General features: G+C 52.4%; 2 protein-coding genes across 4 annotated transcripts in view; one reads left to right on the top strand and one right to left on the bottom strand.

Annotated features, from left to right (window-relative positions):
• The window catches only part of ABL1 (ABL proto-oncogene 1, non-receptor tyrosine kinase), a 124,896-nt gene extending 113,272 nt beyond the window's left edge, over nt 1-11,624 (top strand). For both annotated transcript variants that reach the window (XM_057720952.1, XM_057720953.1), the window contains exons 7-11: nt 1,570-1,754; nt 3,848-4,000; nt 5,195-5,284; nt 5,629-5,793; nt 7,919-11,624. In XM_057720952.1, the coding sequence (XP_057576935.1) occupies nt 1,570-1,754; nt 3,848-4,000; nt 5,195-5,284; nt 5,629-5,793; nt 7,919-9,630 (2,305 nt within the window). In that variant the 3' untranslated portion in view covers nt 9,631-11,624. The remainder of the gene's footprint in view (nt 1-1,569; nt 1,755-3,847; nt 4,001-5,194; nt 5,285-5,628; nt 5,794-7,918) is intronic.
• A 5,043-nt stretch (nt 11,625-16,667) lies between these two features.
• Nucleotides 16,668-19,929, bottom strand: QRFP (pyroglutamylated RFamide peptide). 2 transcript variants are annotated; one of them, XM_057724252.1, is made up of 2 exons: nt 19,789-19,929; nt 16,668-17,903 (listed from the first exon to the last, which is right to left on the bottom strand). In XM_057724252.1, exons 1-2 carry the CDS (start codon nt 19,900-19,902, stop codon nt 17,499-17,501), a joined length of 519 nt encoding a protein of 172 aa, XP_057580235.1. In that variant the 5' UTR covers nt 19,903-19,929; the 3' UTR covers nt 16,668-17,498. The 2 variants fall into 2 exon arrangements, with proteins under 2 accessions (XP_057580235.1, XP_057580237.1); XM_057724254.1 differs by having other exon boundaries at nt 19,736-19,814.
• Between the last annotated feature and the right edge of the window lie 452 nt (nt 19,930-20,381).

The raw sequence follows: 20,381 nt of genomic DNA, 5'->3' as shown, positions 1-20,381 counted from the left end.
AGTTAATCCCCAGGCTGAGAAGTACTGAATAATTCACTTCGGAACCATTTTGGACTAAGAGGAATATTGAATGAAGTTTGTAAAAGGCGCCCCTTCTAATCATCACGGCTCCCTCTGGAGTAGAGCGCTCATCGCTCCTCCAGGGCTGCGGTTCATCAGTCATGACCTCTTCCCCGGAGTCGCTGGCATTGCTTTTACACAAGCTCTCAGCAACAGCCGTGCGTGGGTTTTGTTTCTGTGCTGCGTGTTTTTCCCCTCCCTTCACTTCATTATCATTTCATTCTCCACTTAACTTGCTGTCATCTGGTTCAGGGATGTTTCCACGATTGTCAGAATCGTGTATATGTAGTTCTAAATTAAGTGCCTTTGCCGCTTTAAAGCCTGGAGTGTTTTGACCTTCAAGTGTGCCACAATTATCTTGGTCGTCGCATTCTTTGCTGGTGGAAATGGCTTCCTAGCAGAGTGACGGCCTGTGCAGGACAGAGCCTGATGGGCTTTGCCAGAGTCTTTTATACAAGATGTTCTCCACGCCACCGCAGTGACCTTTCCTACCCAATTAACTCAACTATGAAACCAGTACGTGAGACTTCGTAGTGAGGAGTAAGAGTAGCATGTGTGAAATGCTGGCGGTTGCTTGTAAGACAGATTTTCTCTGCTCCACGAGAGCCTGCTTCAGATGCTCCTGTCACTCAAGAAAGTGAACCCTCTGAGGCTGCAAATTGAGATTTCTTGACTCCGGGTTTGCTTGCACAGCTAGGTTCGTTCTCTCTTCATTCAAGCAAACCTAAAGTGCTTTACCAAAATCCTGTCAGGCACGACTCTCCTGCGTTTCCCTGCCCCGATGGCTGATGACCAGGCTGTCTTACGCGGTCGTCGCCTTGAGCTGGTGCCTCTTCTCATCCCTCATTCCAGTTTGCCTTGCGATTTCATGGTTAACATCCATGAACCAAAGATTAGACTCCTGCCTCCCTGAGAGCATCAGGAGGTGAGAGGAAGCTGATTATACAGGAGAGAATTTAGAGGATACATTGGGATACGCATCAGGAAGAAATAGGAAAGTAGGAAATACAATTTGGGTAAAGAATTTCGTGGGCTTTTTTTTTTTTTTTTTTTTTTTGTCCTATCAAGTCTGAATAGGACAAGTAGAGACCCACTCTAAGTGCCTCGAGATGGAGGCCTGGCCTGTGCATTTGTCCCCTGTACCTGGGATAGACACTTAGATGATACTGCTCTCCAGGCATCAGTCCAGGCGCTTTACCTGTTAAGTCACTACCACTTGCAACCACCCTAAGGAGTAACCGCCATTATTACCATCTTTATTTTATGGCTGAGATAAGTGGGTCTGAGGGTGACTAACGTGCTCCAGGTCATGGGGTCAGGGAGCCCACTCCCCGCATCACCCTCTGCAGGTGGGAGCTCGGTGGGTGCTGAGGGACAGGCACTGCTCCCCAGAAGCCCTGACTCCATTTTCCCATTGTCGGTATCACACCTTCATAGACAGTGATGGTGGACTTGTGAAGCTGGAAAGCAAGCCAGGAATACTCACGGGTGAACTTCTTCCTTTCCCAGAGATCTTGCTGCCCGAAACTGCCTGGTAGGGGAAAACCACTTGGTGAAGGTGGCTGATTTCGGCCTGAGCAGGTTAATGACAGGGGACACCTACACAGCCCACGCTGGGGCCAAGTTCCCAATCAAGTGGACGGCACCTGAAAGCCTGGCCTACAACAAGTTCTCCATCAAGTCAGACGTCTGGGGTAAGGGCTGTTCCTCCAGTTTTGTCCCCGCCTGTCCAGAGTGGGGCTGTTTCCCTGTTTTTCTTTCTCTCCTTGCTTTTTCACTTCCTCTTTCTTGCTCTTTCATGTTTCATTACTTAATTCCCTTATTTCTTTTGTTTCGTTTTCATTGTAAAATCTTTTCTCCCCTGTTTTCTCTCCAAAGCGAGGTAAAAGCTTTTTTCTTCCAAAATAATTCAGATTAACTTTTTTTTCTGCTTACTATTTCTATGTCCTCCCTCCTTGTTTGCTGCCTAGGTTTGCAGGGGCAGCCAGCCCACCCTGCAGGCACCCAGAGTCTCCCTCTGTGGAACGAATGCTGTATAGTTTGGTTTGGGATTCAAATAGAATATTATAACCCTCTGAAGCCTCGTGTGACAGTATTTTATTCTTTTTTTTTTTTAAGCATTTTTATTATGCAAATTGTAAGCCTACAGTAAAGAAGACAGAGCTGCCTAATGTGTCCCAGGCACCCATCACCCAGCTTTGCTGTCATCATCTCATGGGACCCTTTCATCCTATACACCTGCCCACCCCCTGACCCTTGTTTTCTCAAAGCAAATCCCAGACGACAACATAGCTCGTCTGTGAATTTTTCCTATAAGTCTCTTAAAGATGGCTTTTTTATTTGTATAACCACAAGTTGAGATTAATTTCTGGAATATTATCAAATATCTAGTCAGTGTTCAAATTTCCAATTATATCATAAAGTTATGCTTTTTTTAAAAAAAAACAATCTGAATTGGGATGGAAATACGAATCTCACGGTGCTATTAGTTGACAGTGCCCCTTAGGTCCCCGCTAATCTGTAAATTCCTGCTTTGTCTATATCCCTTGCTAGTTACTTGTCAAAGAAATCCCAGCATTTGTCCTTTAAAGTCTCCCACATTCTGGTTTCTGCTCACTGTACCCCTGTGGTGAGGTTATCATGTTCCTCAGTCTTCACTATTCCTTGAAAGTGGGTAGTTGGATATAGACAGCTTGATCACATTCAGGTTTGACTTGTTTTTCTTTTAATAAGAGTACGTCATAGGAAGGGATGGGGTGTATCTTTTCATCAGTAGGTCCATAATTCTTGATTTTCTCTCTTTGTCTAGGTCCACTGATTTATTAGGGGTTGCCAAATGGTAATTCTCGAATTCTTTCATTCCTTGTGCATTTATTAGCTCAATATTTCTATAGGAAGAAACTTCCTCTCCCCTGCTGTTTGGTTATCATAGAGGTGCAGTTCACACAGGAAGGACAGGATGAATGTTTGCTTTCTTGCCACTATTTGCCAGTTTCCACAATAACAAATCGCTTTCTTAATACCCTCCAGTGGTGACCAGTTAGGTTTTTGTTGTTTTTCTTTTGTGATATTATTATAAGCTCTTGGATTTAAATATATTTGAGTATATTGTTGATTAATTCACTGCAGTTTTTTTTATTGATATTCAGATTGTCTCATCTTTGGCCAGTGGGGACTTCCAATTATTCCTGGTCCTTTTGACAAAAGCCTGTAGTCTTCTATAGCATCTGTGCTGTCTGGAATGATAAACTAGTCCAGGTTAATTCTCTGCCCCAGACCTGAATCACCCATTTCTCCAAGGAGTTCTGGTTCCTTAATGGAACCTGGAATTTCAACAATTCCATAAGATTTTAATGAAATTTTTGGAATTGGAAGGGGTCTTAGAGATAAACTCACGTACCCAGAAAGGAGAGGTGGCCTGTCTTAGGCACATGGCTAGTTGGTCACAGAGCCATGAGTACAACCAGCCTCCTCAATTCCAGTCCTAGGTTCCTTCCACCGCATCTCCCAATAAGATGGTCACACTACCTAACAGACCCTGGAGGGTCTGGTCAACCCAGGCCCCTCCTCTCCTTCAGTGTGTTTTAGTCAGTGGGGGAGAGAAGGCCTCATTCTGTCCTGTTCTGTCTGGGGCTGTTGGTAATTAAGAGCCTGGTAAAATGTCAGTGCCTGGCCTGCTTCTGAGGGTGTAACTTCTGATGTCTGCTGCATGGGTAACCAATTTTAAATGTGGTGTAGTTAAATCTTATGCATCTTGAATGATCTTGCTCTTTCTTTTTTCTTTTAGCATTTGGAGTATTGCTTTGGGAAATTGCTACCTACGGCATGTCACCTTACCCAGGAATTGACCTGTCCCAGGTGTATGAGCTGCTAGAGAAAGACTATCGTATGGAGCGCCCGGAAGGCTGCCCAGAGAAGGTCTACGAACTCATGCGAGCATGTGAGCCTTCCCCTGCCAGTTCTAAAAGTCTCTGTGGGCACTGTGAGAAGCCCAGTGCAGGCGGGTGTATGTGAAGTAAAACACTGAAGTATCCCTTTTCCTCTCTTCATTCACGTTCTTCAGAAGCAACTCATGTAACAGTTTGCTGCATGTTTTTTACTTTTTTCAATGTTTTATATGCCTTTACTTATACATAGTATTTATGTGTGAGGGCTTTTTGTTTGTTTGTTTTTAATACAAAAATGAGATTGGTGGGTAGCAAACCTGAGTTTTTTATTAATAAATACAAATTTCTGGTATCATAGGTAAATATTCTGGGTAACTGTTATCCTCTTGGAGAGATATATATATATAAATATATATATCAAATGTATAACAATTTATTCTCTCAACTTTTTTTTTGTGCACTTAGCAGTGAAACAGGCATGTCTTTTCATGTCCATAACTGAGAGATCTCCCTTCCTCCCCCTCCCACCTTGTATCTTTATGTAGCTGCCTGGCATCTATTACGTGATTTTTTCACTCATCCAGTCCTCTTTTGATCAACACTTGGTTGTTTTTTGCCATTACAAACAAGACAGGAACCAGCACCCTCACACACATATCTCTGTGTGTTGTGCTAGTACTTCTAGAAGTTGAAGTTGGTTCAGGGGGCTATGTGCCTTTTAAATTTTGATAGATTTTACCAAATTGTTTTCCCAAAAAGAAAAGTTATATGCATTTATACTCTCAACGGAAGTACGTGAGAGGGACTCTACGTCCTCACCTGCACGGGGCTTTGTCAGTCCTTAGTCCTCATTTTAATCTTGTTTTAATTAGCCATTTTTACTGATGAGGGATTCGGACTTTGATACCTATGAGGTAAGGGTAACATAGGACGCAAACTGTTTGGTTTAGTAGTTCTCTGCATTTGTTGGAGACGGGTGGGAAACATATATTTGTAAATGTCAGTGTGTGTCTGGGATTTTATAGTCCATATTCCTGCCAATATCTGAAGTCTTCTCACATTCTTTATGTCTGTAACAGGACACAATGGCATTCGTCACTTTAACTTGTCATAGCAAAAGATGGTTAGCAGTCATAGCAAAAGATGCTTAGCAGGATTGGAATGCTTCTTTAATTTCCACACTTTTCCTTGAGAATTGCTTGTTAGCAAGGCCTCATGGGTAGTCTGACTTGGGTCTCATCCGTCAGGTTGGCAGTGGAATCCCTCTGACCGGCCCTCCTTCGCTGAAATCCACCAAGCCTTTGAAACAATGTTCCAGGAATCCAGCATATCAGATGGTAAAGTGCCTGTCCTTGGGGTACCTGCAGTGGGGAGAGAGGTTGGGATGGGAGGGATGGCCGTGTGGGATTCCAGCCTAGTCCTTTAGTCCACTTCCTGCAAGAGTACATGGGCCAGCAACTTACCTGAGACCAGAAAGGTGGGCACGGGGTGGCCCTCTGCTGTCTCTTGCAGCCAGGGTTCTGAAAACGTCTCAAGTACTGTTTCTACAGGGTGTGTATCTCTTTTCTGTAACTGTGTATAGATGACTACTGTTGTCTTAAAAAGAAAAAGAAACATACCAAAATGGCATCGTTGCTGACGACTACTGGTTTTGTTATTGATTTTTTTTGGTGGTTCTTAGAAGTGGAAAAGGAATTGGGGAAGAAAGGCACGCGAGGGGTTGCAGGTACTCTGCTGCAGGCCCCAGAGCTGCCCACCAAGACGAGAACCTCCAGGAGAGCCGCCGAACACAAAGACGCTCCCGATGTGCCCGAGACACCCCACTCCAAGGGCCCGGGAGAAACCGGTATGTCCTCCCCTCACCCCATCCCACCCCCCAGGGGCCCGGGGGAGCTGACCCTCGGGGCCAGTGCAGGCAGATGGGATGCAGTGAGTGGAACCTGGACAGAAAGACAGGCAAATCCCATGTTAGTGGTCCACCTTCGAAAAGAGGAAGGTTCTCCTTTTCTTCCTACAGCACCCACCCCTCATCACTTAGGAGCCATTGGCTTCAGCAGTTAGTCTAGTCAAACAGGCAGAGGTGCTTATGAAACCTACTAAGAACAAACACACCTTTTCATGTATTGTTCACAGTATTTGTGGTTGCTCTTGCAGGGCAGATGCAGCAATAATAAAATACTGAACCAAACGAAGAGCAGCTTGTTGTGAAAGCACTGATATGAAAAGCTCACTGGCACAGAGGGAGCCAGGAGACACCCATGGCAGAGCTGGTATCCCCTCGTGGCCTCTGAGAAGAAACTCTTTCTGGTGCTGTTCCCTAGGCTAGCGAGGGTGGTGGGAGTGGTGCAGGAGGGCCCCCAAGATGCTCTCAGGAGTGCCGTTAGCAACCACTGCAGTGCTTCCTCTGTGCCAGACTCGACTCTGAGCGAGGCTGCCCTGAATTAGCAGTTCTCCCAACAACAAAAAAAAGAAAATACAGAAGTCTGGGTTCCGTAGCAGACCAACTGAACAGAGGCGTCCGAGGTGGGCCAGACATCTGGGTTTGCAGCGGCTCCTGGGGGATGCTGTAATGGACCCCACGCTGGGGGAATGGGAAGGGACAGGACAAAGCCAGAATCTATAGTCCCCGTGATTCCCGATTGTTTTCATCACGTAACCATATTAATTTTTAAAAGTTGAGTGTGCAACTCCTGTACATAGGTATGTATGCATGCCACTGCACAGACGTATTATGTGTGCTATAAAACATACCAAAGTGAAAGGTTTACATAAGAAGTGAATCTAAATTTTAGTGTTTTCTTTGCACGCCCCTAGGACCATCTTGCTCACCCCTCTTTGAAACCATGTAACCTATCCAGAACCTGGCCCCTTCGTTTTCTGTTAGTGCTCCTGATTTCAGGTCATGGAACAGCAGTGGGGAGGAGAGGCTGCTGTGAAAGCGTGTGGCTTATTAAAAGCCCAGTGATAGGCAGTCGTATTCGTTTACGCCCATCCGTGTTCAGCTGAGGGGTATTTTGATGTGTAACCTCGCAGTGAGCCACGCGTGTCAGTTAGCTGTTCAGCCCTGAGCTAGAGCTGTGTGTAATTCGTTAGAATTTCACTCCCTTCGCCTTCTTCTGCTGGGTTAAGGTTTGGGGAGGTCCTGGGCTTTCCCTGATGCAGAAGCCCCGGGTGCTCCTGGTCTTCTGACAAAGGCCCCTGGTACTTTGGTTTTGAGTTGCAGGGTGCTGATGGCACCCACGCTCGCAGTGCCCCCAGAGGGAGGCTTCTGTCATTCACTCGCGGAGAGCTTGGCAACACCAGGCAGATTTCTTAGGAGCTGTTATTCATATTTAAAGAATGCCCATTTAACGATTTTAAAAGGTCACCCTCCTTGCTTCCCAAGCATAATGGCCCATTGTCCCTGCGCCCTGTGGTATGTGGCCCCTCCCCTCCTGACTGTCCTCGTGGGAGCCTCAGCGGCTGACTGGTCTGAGAGGCACAGGTTCTGACCCTGTGCTTGGCCTTGTCATGCTTTTTACTCTCCAGATAGTGGTGTTGGGGGGACGCTGCTACTTTAAAGGAAACCAACGCAGAGATGAGGGGACTCGGGGTGTCCCACCTTTTTGCTCTGCTGTCTTCAAGGAGAGAGACCGGAGCTTTTCCTCATAATAATGCCAATGACAGTGACAGCAGTTACTGAGAAATTCTGTGCCAAGAGCTGTGATAAACGCTCCACGTGCGTTGTCACATTACGTTCCCACCCCAGCGCTGTGGGTGGGTTTATTGTCCTCGTTTTGTAGATGAGAAAGCCAAGGGTGAGCGAGAGAAGTAACCCGCCCGGCTGGCGGCAGTGGGGCTGCGTGCAGGCCTGTCGGAGCCCGGTGCTCAGACCCATGGCTGCTCTGTAGGAACAGGCCGGCCGGTCCAGGTGGTGTTCCCCGCTCACTCAGTCACCTGGAGTCATTAAACTCGTCCCCCCTCTGTTTCAGATCCTCTGGACCACGAGCCTGCTGTGTCCCCATTGCTCCCTCGGAAAGAACGAGGTCCTCAGGATGGCGGCCTGAATGAAGATGAGCGCCTTCTCCCCAAAGACAAGAAGACCAACCTGTTCAGCGCCTTGATCAAGAAGAAGAAGAAAACTGCCCCGACCCCTCCCAAGCGCAGCAGCTCCTTCCGGGAGATGGACGGCCAGCCCGAGCGCAAAGGGGCCAGTGAGGAAGAAGGCCGAGAAATCAGCAACGGGGCGCTGGTGCTCGCACCCTCGGACGCAGCCGAGCCAACCAAGTCCCCAAAGCCCAGCAGCGGGGCTGGCGTCACCAATGGAGCCTTCCGGGAGTCAGGGGGCGCAGGCTTCCGGTCTCCCCACCTGTGGAAGAAGTCCAGCACGCTGACCAGCAGCCGCTTAGCAGCCAGCGAGGAGGAGAGCGGGGGCAGCTCTAGCAAACGCTTCCTGCGGTCCTGCTCCGCCTCCTGCGTGCCGCATGGGGCCAAGGACACCGAGTGGCGCTCGGTCACGCTGCCCCGGGACCTGCAGTCCACGGGGAGGCAGTTTGACTCATCCACATTTGGAGGGCACAGAAGTGAGAAGCCAGCTCTGCCTCGGAAGCGGGCAAGTGAGAACAGGTCTGACCAGGTGACCAGAGGCACAGTCACTCCCCCACCCAGGCTGGTGAAGAAGACCGAGGAGGCAGCTGACGAGGTTTTCAAAGACATGGCTGAGTCCAGCCCAGGCTCCAGCCCTCCCACCCTGACCCCCAAACTCCTCCGCAGGCAGGTTGTGGTCGGGCCCTCCTCTAGCCTTCCGCACAAGGACGAGGCTGGGAAGTCCACCACCTCGGGGACACCTGCTGAGCCAGTGCCCCCCACCGTCAGGGCAGGGCCAGGGGCTTCTGGAGGGACCAGCAAGGCCCCTGCCGAGGAGTCCAGAGTGAGGAGGCACAAGCCCTCCTCTGAGTCCCCAGGGAGAGACAAGGGGAAACTGTCCAAGCTCAAACCCGCCCCGCCGCCCCCACCGCCAGCCTCCATCGGGAAAGCCGGGAAGTCCCCTCAGAGCCCGAGCCCGGAAGCAGCCGGGGAGGCAGGTGCCAGTGGGAAGGCAAAACCCCTGGCTATGGTCACGGATGCCGCGAGCAGTGACGCTGCCAAGCCCAGCCAGCTGGGAGAGGGCGTCAAAAAGCTCGTGCTCCCGTCCGTGCCAAAGCCGCAGTCGTCCACCAAGCCAGCGGGGACCCCAACCAGCCCCGCCCCCACTCCCTCCACATTGCCATTGGCATCGTCCGCCCTGGCAGGGGACCAGCCGTCCTCCACGGCCTTCATCCCTCTCATATCGACCCGTGTGTCTCTTCGGAAAACCCGCCAGCCTCCGGAGCGGATTGCCAGCGGGGCCATCACCAAGGGCATGGTCCTGGGCGGCACCGAGGCCCTGTGCCTGGCCATCTCCAGGAACTCCGAGCAGATGGCCAGCCACAGCGCTGTGCTAGAAGCCGGCAAAAACCTCTACACGTTCTGCGTGAGCTACGTGGACTCCATCCAGCAAATGCGGAACAAGTTTGCCTTCCGCGAGGCCATCAACAAACTGGAGAATAATCTTCGGGAGCTTCAGATCTGCCCGGCGACAGCAGGGAGTGGCCCGGCTGCCACTCAGGACTTCAGCAAACTCCTCAGCTCCGTGAAAGAGATCAGTGACATCGTGCAGAGGTAGCAGAAGCCAGGTGTCAGGAGACTGCAGTGCATGAGGGCTCCCCTGTGCCCGTGATGGCGGCTGACAGAGGACCAGCGAGCTGGGACCTTGGCCCGGGAGCTCTGCGCCCTGCAGAGCTGAGGCCTCCCTGGAGCGCAGCCCTACTACCTATATCCTGGCCCCGCTGTTCTCCTGCACGTGCCTTCTCCTCAGCCCAGGCTCCCGGAGCCATCTGTCCGAGTTCTATCTGTGGAGTTCCTGCTCTGTGGACTGCATGCCAGCCTCTTCCCCTCGTCGTGCTTCAAAACTGAGCTCTTGGGGCCAGGTGGGAAGGTGGATGAGCGCTTCCTTTCCATCTTTCTTTCTGGAGGAGCTCCCCTGGCTATGCCTTCACCTCCGTTTCACCCCAAGAACGAGTACCCTGAATGGGAGCTGTGCCATCAAGGCCCTGAGAACTGTCACTTCCACTCACTCTGCGCAGAGAGGCCGTGCACTCATCTTCCTCATGCCTCCTGTGCTGAAGACACGGTTCTAGAACTACATCCTGGGAAGTGCTGCCCGCCGGCCACCCTGCCCTCCACTGCTGCCACGGGCTGGTGCCCTCACCATTTCCTCACGTGAAGGACAGCTCTTGATTTAGGGAGTAAAACAGGGTGCTAAAACCAACCAGCCTCTGGGTCCCGGGACAGGTGGGGAAGCCGAGGAGGTCCATGGTGTGGGAGAGGCTCTGTCATCCACTCCCTCCGTGTCGTTAGAGCCCAGTGCCTCACCCTCCTGTGACACGCACTGCTAATCCTGGATAGAAAGCTTGAGTCTTAAGGGTAGCAGGGTCACCGTTCAGCACTCGGGGGCTCCAGAGGCAGGAGGGATGGCTGGTAGGTGAGCAGCTGGTGCCGAGATGGCCCAGGGCTGGGCCTGGGCAGGTCTGCAGTGAGCTCAGAGTTACCTCCCTTCCGAATTTCCCGGTGCCCTGAAAAAGCACTCGGTCTTGATTTCCCATTGATCTCTTTCCATTCCATTGTCCTCTTCTGAGGCAGAGTAGATTCTTGCAGGGTCTTCTCCCTGGTGACAAGCCAGCCTCCAGCTTTCTGGAGTTCTTAAAGCGTTTCAGAACCCTGCCCTCAGCACAGCTGCCTCCGATACAGAAGGGGCTGCCGTTAGGCGCCAGCGCGCACACAGAAGGAAGAGGACTGGGGCACCAAAGCCCACCCAGCGTTGGCTTCACCCTAGTGGACACATGTCTTATTTAATTACCACGAGCAACACTTAACCTAATGTTTCGATTGGGGTCGTCAGGAATGAAGAAAAATCACAAACAAATGAACCCCTGCAAAGGGTCTCCAAGAGCAGTGTAACCTCCTCTGGGCTGCCCAAGACTAGGCTCGTAGGGCAGGAGCCCAGTGTCCTTGACCTTGACCTAGAGCAGCTGCTGAAGAGTGAGTGGGTGAGCACCTGCCCGGGCCTTGCTGCACTCAGGAGCGCCCCCTGGAGAAACCAGGAGGAAACCACCGTCCGCTCCCCAGGCCACCTTGTGCCCATGACCTCTCACAGGCCTGATTTTTACGCTAATCGCCTAAATTTGTATTTGATTTCTCTGGTAGAGATGGTTTCCTCTGGATCATTTTTATGCTGTCTTCACAGCACATCACCTCTTTGCCCCCCAGACTGCTATGCTATACAGACCAAGGGAGGTTCCAGAATACCACCAGTGGCCTTGCAGACAGAGCAAAACAAAGCCCACCCAGGCTCCCTCCACTGCCTGTTTGTATTAGGTACCGCTCTCTTCTTGATCACATGACGTGCCACTATGTTTTGCATTTATACTTTGGTATTACACTCTTTTATAGACTTGCTCTTTTATAAATGACGTGTAAATAGTTTTCCACTGTCCTCCCTTCTGGAATGCCTAGATGTCTTTTTTTTTTTTTTCTTCAGTCCAGTACGTTTTGTTTCTGTTTATGACTCTTTTGAATCCACATCTCTCCTCCGTAGTATTTTTTAAATAAATGTTTACAACACTAGAACTTGGGCAGGTTGCTTTGGTCTGTAATCTTCCCTGTTGTTCAGAGCCGTGTGGGCAGGGAGGGAGTCCGGCTCTCCTGAAGGGGCCGGAGGCTCCATGTTGGGTCTTCCAGAACAGAATGATGGCAGGGCCGTGGCACGGTCCCACAGCAGCCGTATCACAAACCTGCCCTCATCTCAGGCCCTTCCTGAGCCCTTGACACCTACTTGCCAGCAGTCTGGCTCTTGTCAGGGGCACAGAGAGTAGGCTGGGCCACCATGCAGCTCGTGTCTGTCTGGCCTAAGAAAGGGAGGCCAGCTCTCAGGCTGTGCCACTTGTCAGGCCGTCACTGTGTCATTGAAATGGAGGGCAGAGGTCACATCCTGGATTTCTCTCTGGCCTGAAAGGGTTAATCCCTCCCCAAGTGTGTTTTTTCTCTTTACTCTTGAACTCACTTTCTGCCACAGTCTTCAGTCCCCGGAGCGCCCCTCACTTAACTTGTGTCCAACACGCCGGGCATCTTATTTCTTTGTGTGGATGAGGAAGAGCAGGGTGTGCTGGCCTGTGAGGGGATGGAGACGCCGGCCTGGGCTGGGCCGTGACCTCTCCCAAGGGGACTGTCGAAGGGGGCGCTGACGCGTCCTCATCTTGGTCTCCATTGAACGCCACCCGACAGCTTGGAAAGTGGAAGTCGGGGAAGTGAGTAGCGCCCTCTGATAATGATACTTATTAAGCCAGCAGCCCTGTCAGAGGACGCAGAGCTTGTCCACCAGAGCACATTGAAGAGCACGGTTCAGTGAAACCGCCTTCCCGGAGAGCTGGGCAGCAGCTGCGCTGGCGGCAGGTGCGTGAGCTGAGCGCTGCAGGTGGCAGCGGGGGCCCGGTCTCTTCCTCGCCTCACAGGCAGGAACGGAGGTCCGGGCCGCAGAGTCTGTGAGTGGCTGAACCGTCACTTGACACCGGATCTCCCAAGGCTGGGGCTTCTCCGTGGGTGACAGGCTCGTCCCTCGAGTGACAGCTCACAAGTCTGAAAGGGCACAGCGCATCTACGGTGATGGCCACACCGACGGCTGCTTCCTCCGTGTCAGACGTGGACCCGCCACTGACTCCTCAGGGCAGCCTCTTAGGCAGGGCGTGTTGTCCCGTTTCCCCACACTCAGCAGTGAGCTTGCTTGTCCAGTCATAGCTCACGCGTGGTGAGGCCGGGACGAGCCTCGTATACACGCTAGTCACTTTGGCAGCTGTTCTGGTGTGAAATAAGGGTCTTAGAAGACTCTTCTCCAAAGTAAGAATCTTCCATGAATGTCACCCGGGCCCAAGAAACTTACTTGGGTCTAGCCATTCAGGACAGTGAACCTTAACCTTTTTTAGGACACAGAACCCCTTGAGAACCTCATGAGGACTGTGGATTTTAGCCCTAGGAAGATGTACCTTTGTGCACACACAACAGCGTTCTGAGACTTCTGCGTCCTGCTCTTGAGGTCCAGAAGCCAGGAGTGAGCACGGAAGGAACGAGCCCGGGGCCAGGCAGCTGCTGTTGACATCGATACCGCGAAATATAAGCCTCGAGGGTCAAAGTTTTAAGAATAAAACACTTAAGAACCCCAAACCGAAAACAAGTCAGGGTCATCAGGAGCAGGAAGGATAGTACACGTGCGTGGTGTGTTCACGCAGTGGAGTGTCAGGGAGCGGGGGGAGGGGACAGACTCGCCCCACCCACATGCGCGCTGCCGAGCACCCAGCAGACACAGCACAGTGCTGCATCAGCTCCCAGTTACTTCAGCGGACGCGTCGTCTGGTGTAGAGTCAGGAGGGCGGGTGATGCGCGGTGTGGGGAGGGGGCTCGTGACTGCTCAGGCCACACGGGAGTCTGGAGGCAGGCGATGTTCTCTTGCTTAGTCGGTGGTGCTCGCTAATGGGTGTGTCACTTGGTGAAAATTCATCAAACTACACTTAGAATCGGGGCACGTTCCGGATGTGTGTTATATTGCAATGAAGGAATTACAGCTCACAGGGACTTCCCTTGTGGCGCAGTGGTTAAGAATCTGCCTGCCAGTGCAGGGGACACGGGTTCGATCCCTGGTCCAGAAGATCCCACATGCTGTGGAGCAACTAAGCCTGTGTGCTGCCACTACTGAGCCCATGTGCCACAACTACTGAAGGCTGTGCACCTAGAGCCCCTGCTCCGCAACAAGAGAAGCCACCGCAATGAGAAGTTTGCTCACCGCAATGAAGAGTAGCCCCCACTCACCGCAAGCAGAGAAAGTCCACATGCAGCAAGCAACGAAGACCTAATGCAGCCAGTAAGTTAATTAATTTAAAAAAAGAATTACAACTCACACATGAGCACTTTTAGCTACTCCGTAGATGCACTCCGCGTTACCATGTGAAACCCTCACACTTTTTTTTTTAATGAGGTTCTGTCACTATCTTCATTCAGTGGGTGAGAAAGCTGGGTTCAGAGATGTGAAGCAGCTTGCCTGAGGTCACACAGCACGTGCCAGCTCACATCTCCTGTGCCAGACGAATTTGTTAACAGTCCAGACAGGCACAGCATGACCAGCAGAGACCTGGGCTCCAGGGCCGGGCTCCTCCCTCCATCATGGAAGAGAAGTCAGCTAGCCCAGCTTTTTTGGGTGTCGGGATATTTTATAGCTGTTCCCCAATTGAGTTCTCTGGGGGATGGATTTCTAAAGGTCATCTTGGTATGGAAGACATTAGGTAGGACAAGACTGCCCAACCACGGGTGTCCCCTGTCCGTGCCTGCCCTCCTCCCTGGTCGCCCACCATCTTGGGCAGGGCCCTGGATCCCCACCTGGACCGGTCGGGGTTTCCAGCGGAGTGTGTCGTGCAGCATCTTCGGCCCCAGCACCAAGTTAGGGTGAGGTGGCTCCTTGTTTACTACAGCAGTGCCCTAATGGCTTGCTGCCCCCACAAACCTCTTTTTTTCTTAGACATTTTTATTAATATTTCAAACATACAAGAAAATACAAATATTCCCCATCCATTTTGATAGCTAAATACCTTGAGATCTACACTCCAAGATGAATCCTTTTTTGCGTCTTGAGTGTATAAAACGAGCAAATGCAAACAGATCTCGGGTGCCTGGGCTGGAGGAGAGAGCAGTGCCCCGCCAGGCGGAGAGGGCCGGGGATCCCCAGGAGAGCTTAATCTCTGCTTCCAAAATAAATGTTTTCTGAAGAGCCTCACCTTCACTAGTCTGGGGAGTAAACTTCACCACCAAGCAGAGAGCAGGTGTGTGGGGATGGCATGAGAGGCCCCCAAACCTAGACAGAGCCCGTGAGGTCGGGAGGGGTGGGGGTTAAAGAGGAAATTTAGCCCAATGCAGCGGGAGTGGATTTAACAGATCAGTGCCCTTAGCAGTTTGATTGTTCTGATTTGCAGGGTTATTGAGCTTGAATATACAAGCAACTGGAAAGAAGATCTTTGTTGTTGATTTTTGTTTAACGATGAAAGCCTAATGACAGGATATCCTCTGCTTTGAAGGCCCTCCCTCTCCCCCCCGTTATCTCAGATTTCTCCATCGAGGTTAATCTAATCCTACTAAATTAAAAACCAGCCAGTGTGTACCCAAAGTGTGTGTAAACACATGCAGGAGTGTCTCCGCCTCGGTGACCTCCCAGTTCTCACAATTAGTGACCGCGGGGGCGGCTCCTTTTGTCCTGGGAGGAAATGGGCAAGAGAGCATCCGCCAGGGGACCTTGCTGCAGGGCCTCCCTCTGCCCTGGGCCTCTGACCTGTTCTGTTTCACCTGGTCTTTCATGAGCACTTTCTCTGGCCTCTGTGTGTGTATAAACGAGCTAAGGGTTGGGGTGATCCAGTTACTGTCTCCCCGCCCCCCAGCAAGAGTGGAAATGAGCACATGCTGGGGTGAGAACCTGGGATGGGGTCGTACTTCCTTCCTCTGGCCACCCCGTATTGTACAGTCTCAGCACCGGGGCTGTCCTCTATAGACACACTGGGGCTCGTTTTCTTGAGATTTGCCCTCCGTGGCTTGAGGGCTGAGTGTTTGCCTCTTTCATCAACAAAGCCCCCCCACCCCCACCCCGTCAGCCTGTCACGTTAGCAGGAGGCAGCCTGGGTCATCCCTTCCCCAGCAGTGGCAGAAGCCAAGGAGTGTGATGTACCTCCCAGACTCGGTGTCACTGTCTGGCCCCTGTCATAGCGGCCCTGAGCTCCAGGACACGTGTACCGAGGTGTCGGGGGAGCAGGGAGGCCCCAGGAGAAGGCAGCTCGCTTCAGCATAAGGCGATGTTCTGACTCCTGTGTTCCTGTCCCATCTTACCATCCCATTTCTGCTCCCCAGTCAGCCTGACTCTTTTGTGGTTCAGATCTGTCACCCCTTAATGAAGTGGCTTTCTGGCTGTCGAGGATTGAGAGCTGCTACTGGGAAATGTAAGTCTCTAATAGAAAGGAAAACACTGTGAAATGTTCCGAGGTGCCAAGCTGGGCCCAGCCCAGTGTGGTTCTAAAAGGCTAATAAAAATCTACCAATTAATTGTGACAGCTCAATGGAAAATTATTCAATTGTGAACAGGGGCAAGCAGCAGCTCAAAAGGAGGAGGGAGATGTTGCCATGGTAACATCAATACAGGTTCTCATCTCAGCAGTTGAAGCCAGCCTGGGAGAGCAGCATCAGACTGCTGTACCTGACTCAGGATGGGATGCAGGACACACCAAAGCAGTGTTTGAAAGAGATGCTCTGCCTTGCCCCAGGGCTGCAGCCACTCCAGGCCCAGCGCTGGCTTCCCTCGGGGTAGAGACGTTGTTTTCAGAATGCTCTTTGCTTTGAGAAAACCAGGGAAACAGCAGTCTAGTGCAAGAGAAAAAAGACACCCTGTGTATGTTTCCCTGTACATTTGACCATGGGTGTTTTACCAACTGCCAATTAAGGGGATGCTGGGAGACACGTGTGGCTACATGCCACATGATTTCCATCTCCCCAAAGTTAAGGCACTTGCAGCTCAGGAAAGCAAAGTTCCTAGGGCACAGAGGACCTGGAGGCAGGAGGCAGGCGGGCTTTCCATTACGGTTTTGCAGTTGTTACAACTTTTATTTCAAAAGATACAACACATTCATAGTCTGAACATTGGAAATGCAACCTTGCTACAGCAAAAATGTACTCCTGCCTCGTTCATCTCCCATGGGACACTTGGCTTGGCAAACGCTGTACCACCGAGAAGGACCGTTGTCAGGGGGTGGGCAGCTGGTTCCAAATGGCATCTCAACACCACAGCAAGGTTTTCTTGCCAGAGGGATGTTGTGTTAATGGGATGGAGAACAAGATTTCTTTTTTCCATTGTTAACTTTCAGAACCATGGTCTGTACCCAGTGGAATGTGCTCGCTCACAGTTGCACTTTGGATATCAACCACAGATGTCCCGATGGAGACTGTCTAATCTTTGATAATCCCACTGTAATCGCTCAGTCCACCTACCTTCAACTTGGTGCCAGCACAGCCAGCTCTGCCTTGTGCATCTTCACAGCCCAACGCATCCCCGGCTCGTTGCCACGGGGGCCAGGGGACTGCTCAGAGCCAGCCCCCCAGGGGAGAGGGTCTGAAATACAACAGTCTTCTGGGCAGCTGCACCAGCGGGGGTGTTCTCTTCTTAACCGAGGCTTGCTTTTGGTCACCTCCTTTCTGACCATCCAGAATTTTGCTTTAGTGAAGTTGGAAATCAAAAGTAAGCACCCACCTAACCAATCCTACTGCTATTGTAATTCCTGTTATAAGTCATTATAATAAGACCCACACCTTCTCAGCATCTTGGTCTTTGAGGCTCAAGAAGATGGGAGTGGAAACGGCGGTGGGGTGGGGGTGGGGGGCAGGTCCAGGAGGAGCCCTTTCTGGGATGCTCTGGCCCCTTCACCCCCGGCCAAAGCGGAAGCTGAAGCCGCCTTTTTTCCTGCTGTAGCCGTTGAGCTCCTCTGCCAGGGTCCCTAACGGGCCCCCAGCCTTCTCACCGTCACCCAGGATGAAGCCAGTGGCCTCACTGCCGTCATCCTGCCTCCCGAGCCGCAACTTGAGGCCAGCACACGCTCTGCCCGACGTCCGCAGCTCCTTGGCCATGACGAGCAGGGCGTGTAAGTGTGGAGCTCTCGGCCACCCAGGGGGGCCCCAGGGGAAGTGGCGTCCCCCTGCCAGGTCCGCCCGGCTCATTCTGCCTCCGATGCCACCCACGGCGTCCACGGGCTCTTCTGTGTCCGGCACAGGAAAGCAGGCAGCCAGTGGCAGGAGGAGGAGGTAGGGCAGGGAGTAAGGGCTCACCATCTGGTCCAGAGGGGAGAGAGAGGGATTACAGGCTGCGCTCCCAGACCACGCACCCTTGTCCGCACACCTCCCAGGGCCTGGGCAGCCATCAAAGGCGTAAGCTGGTGGCTTGGCTGAGCCCAGCTTGCAGGCAGCGTGAGGAAATGTCACCCCGTTGGGGGACCAGGCCTTTATTTTCTTAGCAGGCTCAGGAGCCATTCGCACCAATGAGGCTGGTGCGCCCTCTCCTGCAATCTCTGATGGCCCGGGCAGCTGAGCGCTCTAATACCACTGCTGCCAGGATGGCTCACGGGCAGCCCCGGGGAGAGCTGAGCAAATGCGGGCTCTTTCTTCCTTTATGATAATTATTGACTCTTGGGCCATATCATCTCAGAGCTGTGGGGTAGAAAGTTAATAGCATCAATCCCTCAGTTTTCAACTTGATAATGAATGGGTCTGGTTAAGCCGTTTAGCTAGGATGCTCCACTAATGTCTCTTGGACATGGAAATGAGTTGCTTCTGAAAGCAGGAAATGGATTTGATGGTCCTGCCTAACTCAGACGTACCCCCTCCCCCCCCCCGCCCCCAGAGAGGAGCGGTCGCCAGTCCCTGCTGAGCACCACCTGTATACCTGGCTGTGAGTGAAAACTTACGTGCCATGCTTGCACTTTATCTTCACAATAAACCTGATGTTAAGCACTGTTATCCCCATTTTTCAGGCAAGAGCGCTGTCAGAAAGGCTAAGACATTGTGCCCAGGCCACACAGCTAGAAAGTGGAGGCTCCGGGGATCCTGATTCTAATGGCCGGGGGGCCTCTTGGCACACCAGGCCTGTGGGCAGTGCTTTCCGTCCACACCTGATACTGTCCTACAGGAGGGCATCACTTATCTCCCTTTACAGAGGAAGCAGCAGTCTCAAAACAGGTGACTTGCCCAAGATCTCGCAGTTTTGTAAGTGACAGAGCTGGGACGCAAGCCCAGGTCTAATTGGGCTGGGCACAGGAATCGCTACTCTACCCCATGGATGGCGGTCTGTGGGGGGTTTGAAACAGAAGTAGAGCTTCCCCAAAATGCCCCTGCCTTGGCAATAATTGCTCTTCCCCTCGCAAAGGAAGCCTTTTTGGTAACGACCACAGTTAGCCGGAGCTGGCTGGTCCTCTGAGGAGCAGAACTGAGGCTAGAATAAAGAGAGCGGGTCTGGAGAAGACAGCACAGACTCCCCAGAGCTCTTTCCAGAAATGGCTCCCTTGAAGACATTTCAAAGTGTACTCATCCAGAAAGCTTAAAAAAAAAAATCGTAAAAGCACCCCTCCTCTTCCCAAATCCAGCCCTCCTAAGCTCTCTCATCTCCTGAGGCTGGAGCAACCTCTCACCTGCTTCAGGGAAGCCTCTCCATCGGGGCCTGGATAGAGCAGGGGCTTTTCTCAAGGTGTTTCCTCCCCACAGAGAGCAATGCAGACAGCTTTTGGACCAGGGGGGATTCCATCTGGTGGATGAATCTAACCGGGAATGGCCTCTGGGTCTCAAAAAGGGGGGCTTCTTGATGCACAGAGGGAAGTGACCCTTCTCCCCTTTGGGGGGGGGACCATGGACCCCTTCAAGAATCTAGTGGAAGCTTGGGACACACAACACCGGAAATGGGGCCCCAGCACAAGTTGGGGCTTCAGGCCCCAACATCCAGGGCATGGCAGGAAAAGCACAGGTGGAAGACCAGGGGCCAAGCCCTGGAGGGCACCTGAAGCCAGTCTCCGCACTGCCCTGGGCTGCAAGATGAGGTGCCGGTCCCCAGCCCTCTGGGCCTTCCCAGCCCCGTGGGTCCCCATGGTTCCTACTGCCCGCGCCCAGCCCCTGACCTGAAGGAGGGCTCGCGCGGGGTTCCTGCTGGGGACGGAGCGGCTGTACTCACCGTGCTGCGGGCAGAGCTGCTCTGGGTTCTGGTCCAGGAGGTGTGGCTCTGGGCTCTCCCTGCCTTATGTAGGCCCCTGGGGGCACTCGCACTGGGCGGCTGATTGCTGTGCATTCCAGACCCTGGGATTCCATTGGGGACCTGGTGGTGAAGGAGGGCGCAGCACAGGCTGCACTGATAAAAGACCCAACACAAACAGGATGTGGTCTGATGAGAGGGGCAGACGGGGCCGCCCTTTGCCCAGAGGCCTGCCTTGTTTGGAGGCGCGCGGGCAGCATCGCCAACTCTGAGTCACAGGCGCGGCCCTTGAGGCCCCTTGGAGGAGGCGTCCATATCCACCCTGCAGAATCCTAACGGTCCTGCCCTTGTCAGGTCTGCCTCGAGCTCCACTCCTCACATACCCGCTGCCCAGCCAGCACCACTGTCCCCGTGGGCTCAGGAGGGCAGACGGCTGTGAAGCCAGCCCTGGCCTTTCCCTCTGGTTAGGTGACAAGTTGTGTTTGGTGCCATAGCTCACCTGCTCTGGAGCCTTGATGAGGGGCATCCGGTGCCGAGATCCTGAGCTGGGCAGTGGGAGAGGGCGAGGAGGGGGC

Source organism: Hippopotamus amphibius, chromosome 2 (assembly GCF_030028045.1).
Source record: "Hippopotamus amphibius kiboko isolate mHipAmp2 chromosome 2, mHipAmp2.hap2, whole genome shotgun sequence".
Lineage (NCBI taxonomy): Eukaryota > Metazoa > Chordata > Mammalia > Artiodactyla > Hippopotamidae > Hippopotamus > Hippopotamus amphibius.
Note: the sequence above shows the minus strand (reverse complement) of the source record. Positions and strands in the feature narration are given on the sequence as shown.

Excerpts from the sequence above, each read along its gene's own strand:
- QRFP (XM_057724252.1), bottom strand. The coding sequence starts at position 19,902 with ATGCACAGCAATCAGCCGCCCAGTGCGAGTGCCCCCAGGGGCCTACAT. Across the intron at positions 17,904-19,788 it reads GCAGCTCTGCCCGCAGCACG|ATGGTGAGCCCTTACTCCCT; the intron begins GTGAGTACAGCC and ends CCTCTGGACCAG.